Source organism: Arvicola amphibius, chromosome 8, assembly GCF_903992535.2.
Source record: "Arvicola amphibius chromosome 8, mArvAmp1.2, whole genome shotgun sequence".
NCBI classification, from domain to species: Eukaryota; Metazoa; Chordata; class Mammalia; order Rodentia; family Cricetidae; genus Arvicola; species Arvicola amphibius.
The window spans coordinates 116,806,511-116,821,690 of NC_052054.1; the positions used below are offsets into that span (position 1 = coordinate 116,806,511).

The 15,180-nt window shown below is 48.2% G+C and overlaps 3 protein-coding genes across 8 annotated transcripts in view; 1 reads left to right on the plus strand and 2 right to left on the minus strand.

Moving 5' to 3' along the window:
• Positions 1-1,078, minus strand: part of Stk36 (serine/threonine kinase 36) — a 31,534-nt gene extending 30,456 nt beyond the window's left edge. Inside the window, exons 1-2 of one of the 2 annotated variants that reach the window (XM_038339967.1) lie at positions 839-1,078; positions 242-414 (exon numbers count right to left, since the gene is read on the minus strand). In XM_038339967.1, the coding sequence (XP_038195895.1) occupies positions 242-325 (84 nt within the window). In that variant the 5' untranslated portion in view covers positions 326-414; positions 839-1,078. Of the gene's footprint in view, positions 1-241; positions 419-838 lie in introns of both variants that reach the window. The other variant, XM_038339966.1, reaches the window with a different exon arrangement.
• On the plus strand, positions 1,057-9,698 carry Rnf25 (ring finger protein 25). Of its 2 annotated transcripts, none has more exons than XM_038339968.1 (10): positions 1,057-1,111; positions 3,396-3,470; positions 3,724-3,826; positions 3,915-3,982; positions 4,079-4,148; positions 7,587-7,658; positions 7,755-7,892; positions 8,210-8,302; positions 8,797-8,931; positions 9,099-9,698. In XM_038339968.1, the coding sequence occupies exons 1-10, from the start codon at positions 1,071-1,073 to the stop codon at positions 9,675-9,677; spliced, it is 1,374 nt and encodes a 457-aa protein (XP_038195896.1). In that variant the 5' UTR covers positions 1,057-1,070; the 3' UTR covers positions 9,678-9,698. The 2 variants fall into 2 exon arrangements, with proteins under 2 accessions (XP_038195896.1, XP_038195897.1); XM_038339969.1 differs by having other exon boundaries at positions 8,213-8,302.
• A 1,421-nt stretch (positions 9,699-11,119) lies between these two features.
• Positions 11,120-15,071, minus strand: LOC119820775 (mitochondrial chaperone BCS1). Of its 4 annotated transcripts, none has more exons than XM_038339385.1 (8): positions 14,796-15,071; positions 13,351-13,670; positions 13,130-13,269; positions 12,746-12,940; positions 12,486-12,549; positions 12,091-12,260; positions 11,538-11,655; positions 11,120-11,421 (listed from the first exon to the last, which is right to left on the minus strand). In XM_038339385.1, exons 2-8 carry the CDS (start codon positions 13,668-13,670, stop codon positions 11,172-11,174), a joined length of 1,257 nt encoding a protein of 418 aa, XP_038195313.1. In that variant the 5' UTR covers positions 14,796-15,071; the 3' UTR covers positions 11,120-11,171. The 4 variants fall into 4 exon arrangements, with proteins under 4 accessions (XP_038195313.1, XP_038195312.1, XP_038195310.1 ...); XM_038339384.1 differs by having other exon boundaries at positions 13,351-13,765; XM_038339382.1 differs by having other exon boundaries at positions 14,617-15,071.
• Positions 15,072-15,180: the final 109 nt, after the last annotated feature.

Sequence of the window (15,180 nt, forward strand, 5' to 3'; positions counted from 1 at the left end):
AGACCCCATCTATCATCTCCTATGGTAGTCTAGGGGAAACAAAAGCATGGAATGGTTAGGTAGTTTGTCCCTAGTTCTAAGGCTGGGATCTGACTTCAAGAAATCAAATTTCAGAGTCTAAATATCCTCGAAAATATGCTGGAGTCGGGGCCGAGAAATGTACACTGTGAAACCCTTCTGTCCCAGGTTTCTGCTGGAGTAGGAGCACCAACCCCACTCAGAAGGTATCTTTGTTCACTACCTGAGCACTGTATTTTTTCCGGCCCTTATACACTCTGCCAAAAGAGCCTTCTCCAATCATCTCCAAAACGTGGTACTTTTCCATGGCAAGGGTTTCAGGGTCTCTCAGAAGGCAGAAGGAAGACGGTGGCGACGAACTGGAGCTCCAGGGGCAGTTCCACACATCTGCGAGGCCTGACTTGGAACATGGAGAAAGATAGACGTTACCAGTCATGCCTTTTCCACCTTTTCACAATAACACAGTCCTCAAAAACATGATCAAGATGGAAAGATGATTAGATCTTGAAAACGGAACGTCTCGAGCCTCCCACTCAGGCTAGGTGCCCACAGCCCACCGTGTCCCCTTTCCCCTCTCCACCAGCGTCGCTCACATGCTCCTTTTCTAGCTCCCGAGTTCCTGACATCCTCAGCTTCCCCAGCACCGCTGCTCTTGACTCCCATCGCGAGCCGAGGTTTCCCAACATTCCCCCAATCTAGATACTCCAAGATTCCCAGGCCGAGGGCTGGGGGCCCCGGGCCTCTAACTGAGGCCCTCCCAGCTGCCTGCGTTACTTTTCTCCATTCCTCATTGCTGCTCTCGTTAGTTTCCCACTCTTACCAGCTGGTCAGAAGTTTAAAGGACTTTAAAACTCTCAGAGATGTGTGACAGACACGAACCGCCCATTCGCACTTTCTAGGGCACATCTGTCTCTTGGCTATCAGGCCCCACAAAGGACCTAGAGTCTTCAGTTGCCTAGAAACGGCAGCTTTCTTTATCCCGCCCCGCCCTAGTTTTCCGCCTCTAACTTCCCAAAAGGTATTTCCGGTTCCGGCTAAGAGCCGGAGAAGACATGGCGGCGTCTGCGTCGGCAGCTGCTGGGGAAGAGGACTGGTAACTTTGGGTCATAGGTTTTGGCTGGCTGCCTGGATCTGGTGCTGGGAACTAGCAACAGCTTCAAATCGTCCGAACCGCGGGCATGAGGGGTGAATCAAGGGGCGAGAGGTGGCAGAAACCCTGACATCCTTTCCTAGGCGAGCTACTGGTCTGGGAGCGGAAGGTGGAGGGACGCTGACCCGATAAGGGACTGGGTCTGCGCCGGGTTGGCCAGTTGGGCCCACGCTTTATCGATCCAGTTGCTCTCTCCTACGGCCCTGTCCCTCCCGCTTCTCCCTGATGTGACTTTCTGGGGTCTGGAGGATGGCTCATCACACCTCCCGCCTCTCGGGACGGACGTCCTCCTCCTCGTCATGTCCCTCGTGCCCCTAGGATTCTGTCCTTTGGCCCAGACCATTTCTGCCTAAGCTTTCCTCAACCTTCCGTATCCCCGACAGCACTAAGAACCATTGTCAGAAGAGCCTTAGTCCCCACATAAGCAAGCCCTCCTACTCTCTCGAGCATTCTTTAAAAGAGACCAAAGGCCTTTAAGGACTTTGAGTTTGGAAGATAAAGATGTGCTCACTTCGTATTTAATTAGCTGGATGTGATGCTGACCAGACCAGCTAGTTCCTGTGAGTCGGTGTCAGCTGTTAAAAAAAAAAAAAAAGTGGGCGTGGCATTACTTCAGAGTAGTTGGGAGGGTCACTGTGGATTTGTAACATTCATAAAAGCCTGCTTTTCATTAGTTGTTGAAGTATAAGCCCTCAAGAGACTAGATCCCAAAGGACGTCTGTCTGGCCTAAGGCCTTATACTCTAAGTACTAGGATAGCCCACTACCCACACACCCCCCTTTCTGTCACTTAGGATCTTATCACTGTCCCAATCTGTATCTTACATCCAAGACCCAGGTCACCTAAGGTGGTTAAAATACTGAAAGATGTCCTAACTGAGCCTGTACCTTGGTGTTACGTTGATTCAGGGAGGCCACCCAGTAATTTCCTTTATAAAGCCATAGAGACTAGTGCTCTATTATGGGGAAGAATGTCTATGATTATGAAGGGAACACCTGAGCTAGGAGAGTAGCAGCGGTTGCAACAGTCTATGTCAGCCAGAATGTCCTTTTTTGTGTGAGGTAATAAGCTTTGTATTTTAAGGTTTCAGCATAAGGTTTAAAAAGAATGCTAAACATAGTACAATAATCACCATTGGTAAAGGCCATCCTGGGTGCCTTCCCTCTTGATACAGGTTTCTGTATATCACCTGGGTAGAGCCATGGACTCAATCGCTCATCTTCAGTGCCGTTACAACTGTTGTTGCATGTTTAAATGTGCGCCCTCTGGTCTGTGTCAGGACCATGAACCCTGGACTAGACGTGATGATGGGGTTAACTAGACCTCCAGTGTCATGTGTGCTCCGATTATTCCCCTCTCTTTCCTCTTAAAGGGGGAGAAAGATCACTTAGACTACATACTATGTCTCAGACACTTGGGCACTTTATATAAACAAATAATTTTTAAGTCTCCCTAATAATTTTTAAGTAGTCCTAGTGAGTATATCTTTCCTCTTAAAGGGGGAGAAAGATCACTTAGACTACATACTATGTCTCAGACACTTGGGCACTTTATATAAACAAATAATTTTTAAGTCTCCCTAATAATTTTTAAGTAGTCCTAGTGAGTATAGCGTGTAACTCAGGCTTCTAAGTGAGCTGACCACATAGCTGGTAAGTCGTTTCTGCCTCTATTAGCTACAAGGCCTATGGCTCTTCTTCTGCAGTTTTGCTTTTAGGTTACTTGAACCTGTTCATCTTGGTATAGCTCTTAGAAATGCTTAGGCTGACTAGTGCTGGCAAGGTTATTGGCAGCGCCCAGGGTAGGGACTGTGCTGAACTGACCGGACTGTGCAGGCAGGCAGGAGTAGTGAGCATTAGTAGCCTTGTTAGGAATGATGAGCGCCATGTATGTAGGTCAGAGAGGAGCAGCTCTACAAGCTTGAGCAGGAAGTCAGGGCCTGGCTCTGACTGCTCCCTTTCCTCCTCCTGTGTTAAGCCTTGCTTCCTTGTTTCAACTCTCTGGGAATCTGTTTTCTCAGATTGGCAGAGGTGAACTCTAAAATCTAATTCCCATTCTTTCTACCTGGCCACTTGACAACTTAAACATTTCCCTATTTTACAGGGTAATTTGACAAGAGAATGTATTCAGACAAATTCCTTTTTTTGTTTAAGTCAGTCTTCATCAGCTTTGGCAGGCTTCAGCAGGCTGAGCTGTAGTGGTGACTCAGTGTCCCCTTACTCTCCAGGGTCCTTCCTTCTGAAGTTGAAGTGTTAGAGTCTATCTATCTGGATGAGCTACAGGTGATGAAAGGCAATGGCAGGTGCGTACTGAGTTACGGGCGGGCAGGAGTCTTAGTGATGAGACGATTCTGCACAGAATCTGGGCCTAGGGTGCTTTGAGCCTTGACTCTGAGGTGATGTTTGTCATACAGACACCAGTCCCTTACTTCTCCCCCTGCAAAGAAGCAAGTCCAGTGTGCATTCCTCTACCTGCTTTACTATCTCACCCCCTCCTCCCTAGCTTTCAAGCCCCTGCCCAGTCACATCCTGCGTCTCCACTTCATCCACCTGCAGATCTTCACCATGGGAGATCTTTATCACTCTGCACCCTGCCACCGCAGAGGTCCAAGATTCTCAGTTTGTCTGCTTTACTCTGGTGCTTCAGGTCCCAGTACAGGTGAGGCCGCTGCATGACTGTAAAGGGAGGAAGGGGAGGGTCCCTCGAGTGGTCGCTGTAATGACTGGGTGTTGTTTTTCTGCACTAGTACCCCCATGAGGTGCCACAGATCTCCATCCGTAACCCCCGAGGGCTTTCAGATGAGCAGATTCACAAGTAAGTTGGGATAGTTGGGGCAGGGAAAACTCAGAATTCAGCTCTACCTGTTGAAGGAAAGAAGTTTTAATATTGGCTTCATTTCTATCCCCCCAGGATCTCACAGGCACTGGGGCATGTGGCCAAGGAGGGGCTAGGCACAGCCATGCTCTATGAACTCATTGAGGTAAAATGTGATGGTCTGGGAAAATGTCCTTCCTTTCAGGGTAGAGCATTTTTTTTTATTTATTTATTATGTATACATTATTCTGTCTGTGTGTGTCTGCAGACCAGAAGAGGGCAGCAGACCTCATTACAGATGGTTGTGAGCCACCATGTGGTTGCCGGGAATTGAACTCATGACCTTTGTAAGAGCAGGCAATGCTCTTAACCACTGAGCCATCTCTCCAGCCCCAGGGTAGAGCATTTATGTAGTCAGTACATTTAGTCCTTGTCTGCTTAAGGCCTCACTTAGTTAGAGAAAGAACTCAGTGTTTCAAAAAAAAAAAAAGAAAGAAAGAAAGAAAGAAAGAAGAAAGAAAAAACCCTCCAAACTATACTTGAGTAGCTTCCCAGCTTCCCCAAGTTGTCAGTTTCAGCATCCTGATGAAAAGGTACTTTTCCTCTTTTGTTGTGAGATTTTTGTCGTTCATTTGTTTTGTTTTGAGACAGGGGTCCTGCTATGAGTCTGGCTTGGAATTTGACAGCCATTCTCCTGCCTTAGCCTCCTACATACTGGAATTCTAGGCGTGTGCCACCACCCCTAGCAACTTTTCCTCTTCGGCTTACATTTATTTTTCTGTTCTGTTGTTTCTTTCCTTTCTCCTTTTGTTTACTTTCTTATTGTTGGTCGTAGGGTTTCTATTGCTGTGATAAACACCGTGACCAAGAGTAACTCGGGAAGGACAGGGTTTATTTCTTCTTACACTTTCAGGAACATTCCATGACTAAGGGAAGTCAGAGCAAGAACTCGAGGCAGGAACCTGTAGACAGGAAGAAGCCATGAAGAGGTGCTGCTTACTAGCTTGTTCCTCCTGACTTGCTGGGCCTGCTGTTCTTTCTTACAGCACCCAGGACCACTAGCCCAGGGATGGCACAACCCACAATGGGCTGGACCCTCCTCCATCCCAATCACTAATTAAGAAAATGCCCCCACAGGCTCGCCTTTAAACTAGATTTATGGAGGTATCTTCTCAGCTGTGATTCCTTCTTACTTGATTCTAGTTAACCATGGTAGGTCTCATTGTGCAGGTCTGGCTGTCCTGAAACCCGGAGATGCATCTGTCCCACCTCTCCGGTGCTGGGATTAAAAGCGTGCATTCCCATACCCTGCATTTTCTCTTGCTCCAGTTTCAGAACTTTCTCTTTTTTCTGTACTGAGGTTCAAACCTAAGGCTTTGCACATATTAGACAAGTGCTTTACTCCTGGGCTACATCCATAACATCTTTTAAAATTTTAATTATGAAAATGAGTCTCATCAAATGAACTAACAGGCCTTGAACTTGTGATCCTCCTGTCCCTGTCTCCAAAGAAGTTGGTATTACAGGCCTGTACCACCAGGACTGGTTTCAGGCAGTTCTTGTTTTCTTGACACTGGCAACTGAAAGTAGAAAATGACAGGACTTTTGCCTAGGGGCTGAGTATGAGGGATCTTAGCCATAGATGAACACTTGAAGGCTAGCTTGCCATTAGAACTGACTTGAAAAGCCATGGTTCCTTTTCTCTAAGAGTTATACTCAGGCCAGGCATAGTGGTGCACACTTGTGACCTAGCACTTGGGAAGTGAAGGCAAGAAAACCCGTGAAATGAAAGCATCCTTAACTACATAGCAAGTTCAAGGATAGCTTGGGCTACATCAAACCCTGACGAGAGAGGAGGGAGGAGGGAAGAGAGAGAGAGAGAGGGAGAGAGGAGAGAGGAGAGCGTGCAAGGTGGTGGTGGTGCACCAAAGCTATAGAGAAACCCTGTCTTGAAAAACCAGAGAGAAGCTGGGCTGTGGTGATGCACACCTTTAATCCCAGCAATCAGGAGGCAGACAGGTGGTTCAAGGCCAGCCAGGGAGGGCTGTTACACAGAGAAACCCTGTCTTGAGCCGCCCCCCCCCCCCAAAAAAAAGAGACAGAAAGAAAATTGTACATTCTTTATGGTTAAGTAAACAACCCACAAGAAACAAAGGCAGAGAAACAAAATACATGGAGAGCTTTTCTTGTTTGAGGTTAAAAGCACACAAACAAGGTCACCCTTCCTTGTTTCCTCCTTGGGTTTTTTTAGAGGAAATGTTCAGAGTACAGTGAAGGTGGGTGGCATAGGATTAGTGAGTGGGCATTTAGCAGTGTGGCACTCTTGGGTCAGACTCAAGGGCAGCTTCTGAAATTCCATAGCGTTAGCTGTGCAAATATATATTTCATAGACCTTTGATGCCTTTTGATTTCTGTCCATTTGGTTGTCTGAACAAATGCCTTGCTCCATGGGGGAATTATACTTGAAAACTGTTAAGAAAAGTCTCTGCAGCCCAGCACAGTGGTGTGTGCTAATAATTCTAGCCCATCAGAGTCTGAAGAAAAAAGATCTTTTGAGCCAAAGAACTTGGGCCAAGGCAACAAAGCAAGACTCCTGGTTCAAGCAGATTTAAAAAACAAACAAACAAAAAAAAAAAAAACAAAAAACAAAGGCATCTCAGAAAATGAAAATGGGGTGGGTTTATTTGTTTTGTGCTTTTGAGACAGTCTTACTGTTTAGTCCAGGCCAGTCTCAGACTCAAAGCAATCCTCCTACCTCAGCTTCCTGAGTGCTGGAATTAAAGCTACCATGTATGGGTAGAGTTTTGAGAGCCGGGTGTATTGGTGCAGGCCTTCAGTCCTAGCACTACTGAGGCAGAGGCAGGCGGATCTCTGAGTTCTGCAGATGGAGTTCCAGACCCTGTCTCAAAAGCAAAGCAAACAAACATGTACACACACATATACACCTTGGAGAAAAAAATACTCAAAACTCATCTCTGTTTGTTTGTTTTGGTTTTCAAGACAGAGTTCCCCTGTATATCCGTGGTTGTCCTGGTATTTGATCTGTAGACCAGGCTGGCCTTGAACCCAGAGATCTACCTGCCTCTGCCTCTCTAGTGCTGGGATTTGTGTGTGCCACAATGCCAAGCTAGAAATATTATTTTTTTAAAATATTTATTTATTATGTATACAATATTCTGTCTGTGTGTATGCCTGCAGGCCAGAAGAGGGCACCAGACCCCATTACAGATGGTTGTGAGCCACCATGTGGTTGCTGGGAATTGAACTCAGGACCTTTGGAAGAGCAGGCAATGCTCTTAACCTCTGAGCCATCTCTCCGGCCCCTAGAAATATTTTTATCTCCCAGTATATTAAAGGTGACTTAGTAAGAGGAGAAATAATTTACTTAGATTTTGAAACCAGGAAGGTCAAATGGGCAGGGGTGGGGGATGCATAGAGAGGGATTCTTGCAAGTAGAAGATTACCAGGATAGGAATGCATAAACGGTAGGTAACAAGCTGGCTTGGTGGATGTCACACCCAACCAGTCACTCCTGGAAGAAGTACATGGAATGCGTTCACAATCTTCTGCTCCTAGATTAAAGTAGCATCTTCTCCCTTTTCAGAAAGGGAAGGAAATTCTCACAGACAACAACATCCCCCATGGTCAGTGTGTCATCTGCCTCTATGGTTTCCAGGTGGGTTTCTCAGCTGGCGCTGGAGTGAGCTTGGGCAGACAGGGAAGGGCTAGTGAGTGGGCATTGATATAGGACTCCGCATCTGTCTCCCTACAGGAAAAGGAGGCCTTTACCAAAACACCCTGTTATCACTACTTCCACTGCCACTGCCTTGCTCGGTACATCCAGCACATGGAACAAGAGCTGAAGACACAAGGACAGGAACAGGAGCGACAGCATGTTGTCACCAAACAGGTAGACATCACCACACCCGCTTTCTCGCTTGGTACCCTTATACTTCACATCCGTCTCCATCCCTCCGTTCTAGTGGCTTTTCGTCATTTAGTTACAGATACCTTTGAGACTAAATCTCACCCCTGTCCAGAAAGGCATCCTGAGTGCACTGACACATTGCATGCAGCTTTGCAGCATCTCCAGACCTCTCCTTAGGCTGCCCTTTCCTCCTTCCCACCTCATTGCTGAGCAGCTAACGCTTGTGCCCTTCAGTCCCAGCCCTCCTGAAACTGGGCTGGCTGACAAGAAGCAGGATGTGATTTCTCCTCTTGTTTTAGAAGGCAGTCGGTGTGCAGTGTCCTGTGTGCAGGGAGCCCCTTGTGTATGATCTTGCCTCGCTGAAAGCAGCCCCTGAACCCCAACAACCCATGGTAAGGGATTTCCTTCTGGTCTAAGCCAGGCATAGTGGCATTCTAGAGAGAAATGGCATCTTGTCTGTGCTGAATTCTCTGGAGTTGGGTTTGACTTGCTTAAGAATACTCTACAAAGCCGCAGCCCCCACCAGGAGCCTAAAACTTCAGAAGCCCAACTCTGAGGAAGAAAGCCACGTTAGGAATGTGGCTCATTTGGTAGTATACTTGCCTAGCATACACAAAGCCCTAGTTTTGATCCCCAGAACTACATTTAAAAACCTGGTACAGTGGTACACTCATGTAATCCTGGCATTCAGGAAGTGGAGGCAAGAGGATAAGCAGTTCAAGGTCATGCTTGGTCATATGGTGAGTTTGAGGCCAGTCTGGGCTAAATGAAACTCTCAGGAACCTTGTGCAGCTCTCCTAGGACAATCCTAGAAGAGTTACGGTTCAAGTCGTCTGCTTTCTCATTTTGTTTTTTTCTCCTGCCATTCTGCTTCCTTTCCTTTAAGGAGCTTTACCAACCCAGTGCAGAGAGCTTGCGCCAACAGGAAGAGCTCAAGAGGCTGTATCAGAGGCAACAAGAGAAGGGTGGCATCATTGACCTAGAGGCCGAACGGAACCGGTACTTTATTAGCCTTCAGCAGGTGAGGAAAGGAAAAGGCTCCCCTCTTGACCTCAATGCCTCCAGTGTTCTTATGAACACCATGGCCCTAGGGTGTGCTTCATTCAGCCTGGGGAGGTTGCAGATTGGTAATGTTTGGCTGGTAGTAGAGAGGGGTCTCCCTTGATGCATTGCCTCTCTTCTTCCCAGCCTCCTGCTGCTGTGGAGCCTGAGTCTACAACAGATGTCTCCAGAGAACCCCAACCACCTACTGCCCTTTCTGCAGAACAATCTACTTCCCTAGCTGCCCAATCAGCTATGCCAACTCCTCTACCCATGGCTACTCAGTGTGTGTATGAGAAGATTCCAGGGGCTGGCCCAAACCAACAAAGGCTGGGTGAGACCAAGAAATCCATGCTAGATCCTCCACGATCTGGTCGTGGATCCTGGCGACGGTATGATCGGAGGCACCCGAAAGGAGGGGAGTGCTGTACCACAAAAGGTACCAGTGATATCCAAGAACTGCCACCTCCTGAGAAGCCTCTCAAACAGCCTGTGGACTTAAAACCAGAACCCCGTAACAAAGGGCTTACAGGTCTTCCTCAGGAGAAGGGGCCTGGTAGCTGGCAGGGCTCCACAGCTCGCAGGACTCGGGACTGTGCTCGCTGGGAACGCTCCAAAAGCCGTACGCCAGGTTCTTCTTACTCCCACCTACCTCGGGGCCAGGGAGCATACCGGTCTGGTACTCGCAGGGAGCCCCTGGGCTTGGAATCCGAGGAAGGTTCCTAGCAGTACTGTGGGGGGACAGGGAATTGGGGGTGGGAGGGAGGCAATAAAAAGATTTGGCCTTCTTTGCTTAACAGCACCTAGCTTATGTGGAATGGCTTATTTATTTATTTGTTTGTTTGTTTATGTATGTATACAATATTCTGTCTGTGAGTTTGCCTGCAGGCCAGAAGAGGGCACCAGACCTCATTACAGATGGTTGTGAGCCACCATGTGGTTGCCGGGAATTGAACTCAGGACCTTTGGAAGAGCAGGCAATGCTCTTAACCACTGAGCCATCTCTCCAGCCCTGGCTTTTTTTTTTTAAACTTATTTTTCTTTTATGTGCACTGGTGTTTTGCCTGCATGTATGTCTGTTTGAGGGTGTCGGATCACTTAGAGCTGGAGTTACTGACAGTTGCAAGCTGGGTATGGCTCTTCCTAAATTGCTACAAGATTTAGGTATGGGGGCTAGAGAGATAGCTCAGAGGATAAGAGCTATCTCTACCTAGCTACCTGAGGTCCTGAGTTAAATTCCCAGTCACCACATGGTGGCTCACAACCATCTATGAGATCTGGTGCCCTTTCCTGGCATGCAGGCAAACATGCAGACAGAATACTATATACATAATAAGACAAAAAAATAAAAGATTTGGGTATGGCAGGGGGCTCTCACCTTTGCTCTAAGTCTGTTCTCCAAAAATGCCAAAGTGAGAAGGGTCTTACTTCCCTGCCAGTGTGGTCATTTTTGAGGAGGTTGCAGTTGACATTTGGGCAGTACCACAGCGTATAACTCCCTGTCCATACCCACATTTACAGGGGTACACTGTTGACCTATTGGTTGTCTGGAGATAGGGTTCCCATGTAGCCCAGACTAGCTTCAAGGTTTATGCAGCTGAAGAATCCCTGATCTTCCTGCCTCTACCTCATGAGTGCTAGGGTTACATCATGGTCAGTCTATGAATGCTAAGCTAGCATTCTGCCACCTGAGCTACATCCTAAGCCCCTTGGTTGTTTTGAAGGGAAAAAAGGTCTTACTGTGTAGTTCAGGTTAGTTGTGAGCTTTTTGCAACCTTAACTACTTTAGCTCTGGAATTAAAAGTATGTGCCAAATGGCACACCTTTAATACTGACTTTTGGGAGGCAGAGGCAGGTAGATTTCTGACTTCAAGGCCAGCCTGGTCTACAGAGTGAGTTCCAGGACAGCTAAGGCTACACAGAACCCTGCCTCAAAAAACAAACAAAAAAAAAGTGTGCCACAACATGGGGCAACAATGCCTCTTACTTGGGTGGCCTTTTGTGAATGCATATATTTTCCCCATTCATGTCAGTCTCCTCTTTCCCAATCTCTTGCGGCCATGGCCCCATCATTTGTGTATGTGTATCTTGTAGCACTGCTACTGCAACCCCTGTTTTATTCTCAAGTACAAATGCAGCAAGGGAGGGAGGGAAAGTCACAGACCAGATTAGTGTGATTGGTGTTTATGGATTTTTTTGAGAGCAGATAGTGGCCTGGAATCACCTCAGAGATTCAACATTCTCAATAGCCCCCACAGGGTCATTTTTATACAGCATGAAGTAGCCTTGCACCTGGGCAGGACTAATCTGGGATGTAGCTTTAAGGACATGTTCTGCAAAGTCCTCAGCCAAGGAAGGCGCTTGCCCCGGGTAGAACCTCTGGAACATCTGGGTCAGCTGCCAGTGTGAGCAGTAGCCCACATACTCCTTCAGGTCGACTCGCCCAGGGCGGATCAGGGCAGGGTCCAGCCTAAGAGGAAAAGCAGAGTCACAGCCAGCACTCCTGCTAGCACTCAAAAGAGACGGAATCCTCACCCCCCACCCACCCAAGGCATAGCAGTGGAGTTCTGCCTTCTTCCCCCTTACCTGTCGATGTGGTTGGTGGTCATGAACACAATGCGAGCCTCAGTGGAGGCGACGCCATCCAAAGCGTTGAGCAGTCCGCTGAAGGTGAGGCGACCTAGGCCTTGGTACTTCACAGGGTCTGGGGACAACAGGAACGTGAATGGGCATGTCTTAGCTAAAATCGTGCTCCAGTCCCCTCTGCAGTTACCTACTTATCAGCACCTCTTGTTGCTGACTCAGGCCTCCAAAAATTCCTGCTTCCGCTCTTCCTCATTTCCTTCTGACCCTCAGTATCTTAAGTAAGAACTACTTTCCTGGGTCAGGGAGAAGGCTTTATGATTAAAAGTGCTATCTGCGCAAGCCTGAAGATGCAAGTCTGGTCTCAGAATCCAGGGAAAGTGCTGGATGCAGGGGCACAGATCGAAGTCTTGCGGCATGTTGAGAGTGGAGACAGGAGTATGGCGGAGCCCAGAGAGGCACTTCTTCAACAAGGTGGGAACTGACTCCACGTGCATGTGCCACACACTAAATCAGCTAGACAAAAGAGTCCCCGTACCCAGCATCTTCTACTTACTCTCCACGGCCAAGTCTCGACTAAGAAAAGCAGCATCCACATCCTCCAGGAGCACCAAGCTCTGCTGGGGGGCAACACTCAGCAGATGGTTGAGCCGGTCATCTGAGAGGCTAGAGTCTGTGAGGCTGAGAAGGCAGATGCTGTGCTCCAGTTCTCCAGCCAGAGCGGTTCTGTGGACAGACACACAGAAGGAGGGCCTAGGCAACCTGAAGGCTCTTTGGGACTCCCAGGAGGTCTGCCTCAGAGGCCCAAGTCTCCGGTACTACCCACCGATGTTGTGGATATCTCGTTTACCCTGGCTCAGAGTTCCCAGACCCATGCCTCTCTCCCCACCCTATCAGGGCAGTTCTTCTGCAAAGACTGTGGTTCAGAGTTGAGAGAATTGGACTACTCACATAAAACTGCTCTTCCCACAACCAGGGGGCCCATAAAGAAGGTAGCCACGTCTGTAGGGAATGCCTAGGGACATAAACAAGACAAATAAAACCTAAAGCGAATCCTGTCCAGGTGTCCATATTCCACCTCAGCTCTGTTCCCTATTAGTCTGGAGGTCTTAGCATCAAAAGAAACAAGGTTTCTTTTCCCATTTCCGGAGCTAGAATTTTCTGTCATCTCATCTGGCTACAGACTAGCCCAGATCCCAGCTGCTTCTTACCTCTGTCAATGTACCACTTGGGATTATCAATGAATTCCCGGATATCTTTGACAATTCGATCAGCAAGACCCTGCTGCAAGACTACAGAATCCAGTGGCCTGCGGCGGCGTGGATAACCAAAGGTGCGCCATTCAGAACCCACAGCTGTGTACATCACTGTCTTCCCCTCCTCCTGTTGCAGGGCCAGTGCTCGAGCTGAAAGCAAGGAGATGAGACCGGAAGTCTCCTAATTACAGCTGAATCTGCAATTAAGGAGAGCTCTGTCCTGGTAACCTCCTCCCAAGTATTTGGATTCTTATTCCTCCTCTTCAAGCTGTTGATGCCCAATGGCCCCACTCCTGAAAGCCCCAGCAAAAGCCTGCGCCTGCCTGTACCATCTCATACCTTCTTCCAGGATGTTGAAGAAAATCTTCCTGTCCGTGCCCAGGGCTGTGAAGGTGACGGATTCCCAAGGAGTCCCCGTTTGCAGGTCCACCATCTGCATGTCTCGGTTTCGCTGTACCCGGATCCATTTCCCCTGATACCTGAATAAAACTGTCAAAGTGACCCAGTTTCCTCCATCAATCTGTCCTGTCTTCAGAGCCCTTCCTAGCTTCCAGTCTTACCAAATGAAGTGGTTTCCAGGGCTGGGGATAAATTCGAACTTGGTGGAGATTCGGCCACTTTCGTGCTGCAGGTATGAGGTTTCAACACTGAGGTGCTGGGTGCGGGTGCTGTGTCGGGTAAGCCAGCTAAGCAACCAGGCATAGCTTCTGTCTCTAGCAGGGACTTCCAGTGTGATCATGTAATGGCGCCGGAATGCCACTAGACCCAGCTGGGCTCCTTTCCGGGCCACAGCCAGAACTGTGCCCACACCTACCAGCCCAAATCCAGCCCCAAAGTAGGGATTGTCTTTTAGGGCCAGAATAAAGTCTGAGAATGGCATCTTGAAAGGGAAAAAAACAAAAACAAAAAACAAAAATGACAGATGCTTACAGGCCCCGAGACACTGTCAAAACCTAGGGGTGGAGAGCAGCAGAGCTGGGAGAAAGCATAAAACTAGTTTAGAAGCCAGACCCATCAGATGTGCCCCACCTCCTCCCACAGAAGCAAGACGGCAGGTCAGCAGTATCCTTTGGGGAGTAGATATGGTGGTGTTGGGATGCCAGGGCAAACACTCTAAGCTCTCTAACCCATTTTGCTCTTCAGATAGAAGACCTTTTGCCAGAAGAACAGGTTTGGAGATTTTCTCAACTCCAAAAAACAATGTAAACAGCTTCACTTCAGTTTACGAGAAAGACAAGACTTTGGTCCCCGGCAAGAGCTGAGACAGAAAGAGTCCCCATTGAGTGGAGTCAACAAAGATGATTTTTTTCCATTGAGCTATCAGTGACCATATGCCTTACTATCAGAAATGTCCTTCAAGGGCTGGAGAGATAGCTCAGAGTTTAAGAGCATTGCCTGCTCTTCCAAAGGTCCTGAGTTCAATTCCCAGCAACCACATGGTGGCTCACAACCACCTGTAATGAGGTCTGGTGCCCTCTTCTGGCCTGCAGGCATACACACAGACAGAATATTGTATACATAATAAATAAATAAATATTAAAAAAATGTCCTTCAAATATCCTCTCTCTTAGACCCAGTTCCTAATGAACTGTTCAAACTTTTGTTACTTCCCAACTAAACTATTACATGCAAGTTAAATTTTAGTTCTTGAAGTGGCATTTGAATGGACCTTCAACCACCATACTGGGGACCCTCTCCAATTCTGTCACACTTTTACTCCAGCACCCTCGGTGACTTTCTCCCATTGGATTCTAACACAACCGGACCTCCACATTAGGACAGCTATCTTTACCAGCAGTTCAACAAATATGCAAATCACTACCTACCTCTGGCCCATTCAGTTCTGTTGGTTCCGAATGCCCCCTTCTTTATTCCCGGCATTCTTATTGAGATTTCATAGGCTACTTCCTCCACGGAGCCTTTTCCAATTTCAACCCAGTAAGATGTGACTAGGCCTAACTGTAGACCATTCCCAAGGGAAAAGGACTAATTACTTCCTGCACACCTCTCCAGCGACACTCCACTACCGCCACTTCGTCCTCCGCCTGGCTCTCGGGCCACCGGGGATTTGACAGCCGTGACCTCCACTAAGGCTCGGAGCTGGGATCTAGGATTCCAAAACACCTCTGCATAGAGAGCCACTGACGAAGCTCTTCTGGCTGCCGGTTCCCGAGCCTGACAGGCAGCAGCTGTCTCCCAAACACGCTACACAACACAGCTCCGGCTTCCAGGAACGTGGTCGGGGTAAACCTGTCACTCCGCCCCCTACTGCAATGACTCTCTGGCCCTCAGACTCGATGGTAAAACCAGGCCGCAATCGGAGGTAGCGCCGCTAGGCCCCGCCCCCGAGTTCTACAACTACTTCCCGCCACACCCACCACGAAGTCTGT

What these genes read in the sequence shown, in the direction of transcription:
- LOC119820775 (XM_038339385.1), bottom strand. Translation starts at nt 13,670, where the DNA reads ATGCCATTCTCAGACTTTATTCTGGCCCTAAAAGACAATCCCTACTTT. An exon ending in CAAGTGGTACATTGACAGAG is followed by an intron (nt 12,550 to 12,745) that starts GTAAGAAGCAGC and finishes TTATGTCCCTAG; the next exon opens with GCATTCCCTACAGACGTGGC. An exon ending in TGTGGGAAGAGCAGTTTTAT is followed by an intron (nt 12,261 to 12,485) that starts GTGAGTAGTCCA and finishes GTCTGTCCACAG; the next exon opens with AACCGCTCTGGCTGGAGAAC.
- Rnf25 (XM_038339968.1), top strand. Translation starts at nt 1,071, where the DNA reads ATGGCGGCGTCTGCGTCGGCAGCTGCTGGGGAAGAGGACTG. An exon ending in GTGATGAAAGGCAATGGCAG is followed by an intron (nt 3,471 to 3,723) that starts GTGCGTACTGAG and finishes ATCCACCTGCAG; the next exon opens with ATCTTCACCATGGGAGATCT. An exon ending in TCTGCCTCTATGGTTTCCAG is followed by an intron (nt 7,659 to 7,754) that starts GTGGGTTTCTCA and finishes GTCTCCCTACAG; the next exon opens with GAAAAGGAGGCCTTTACCAA.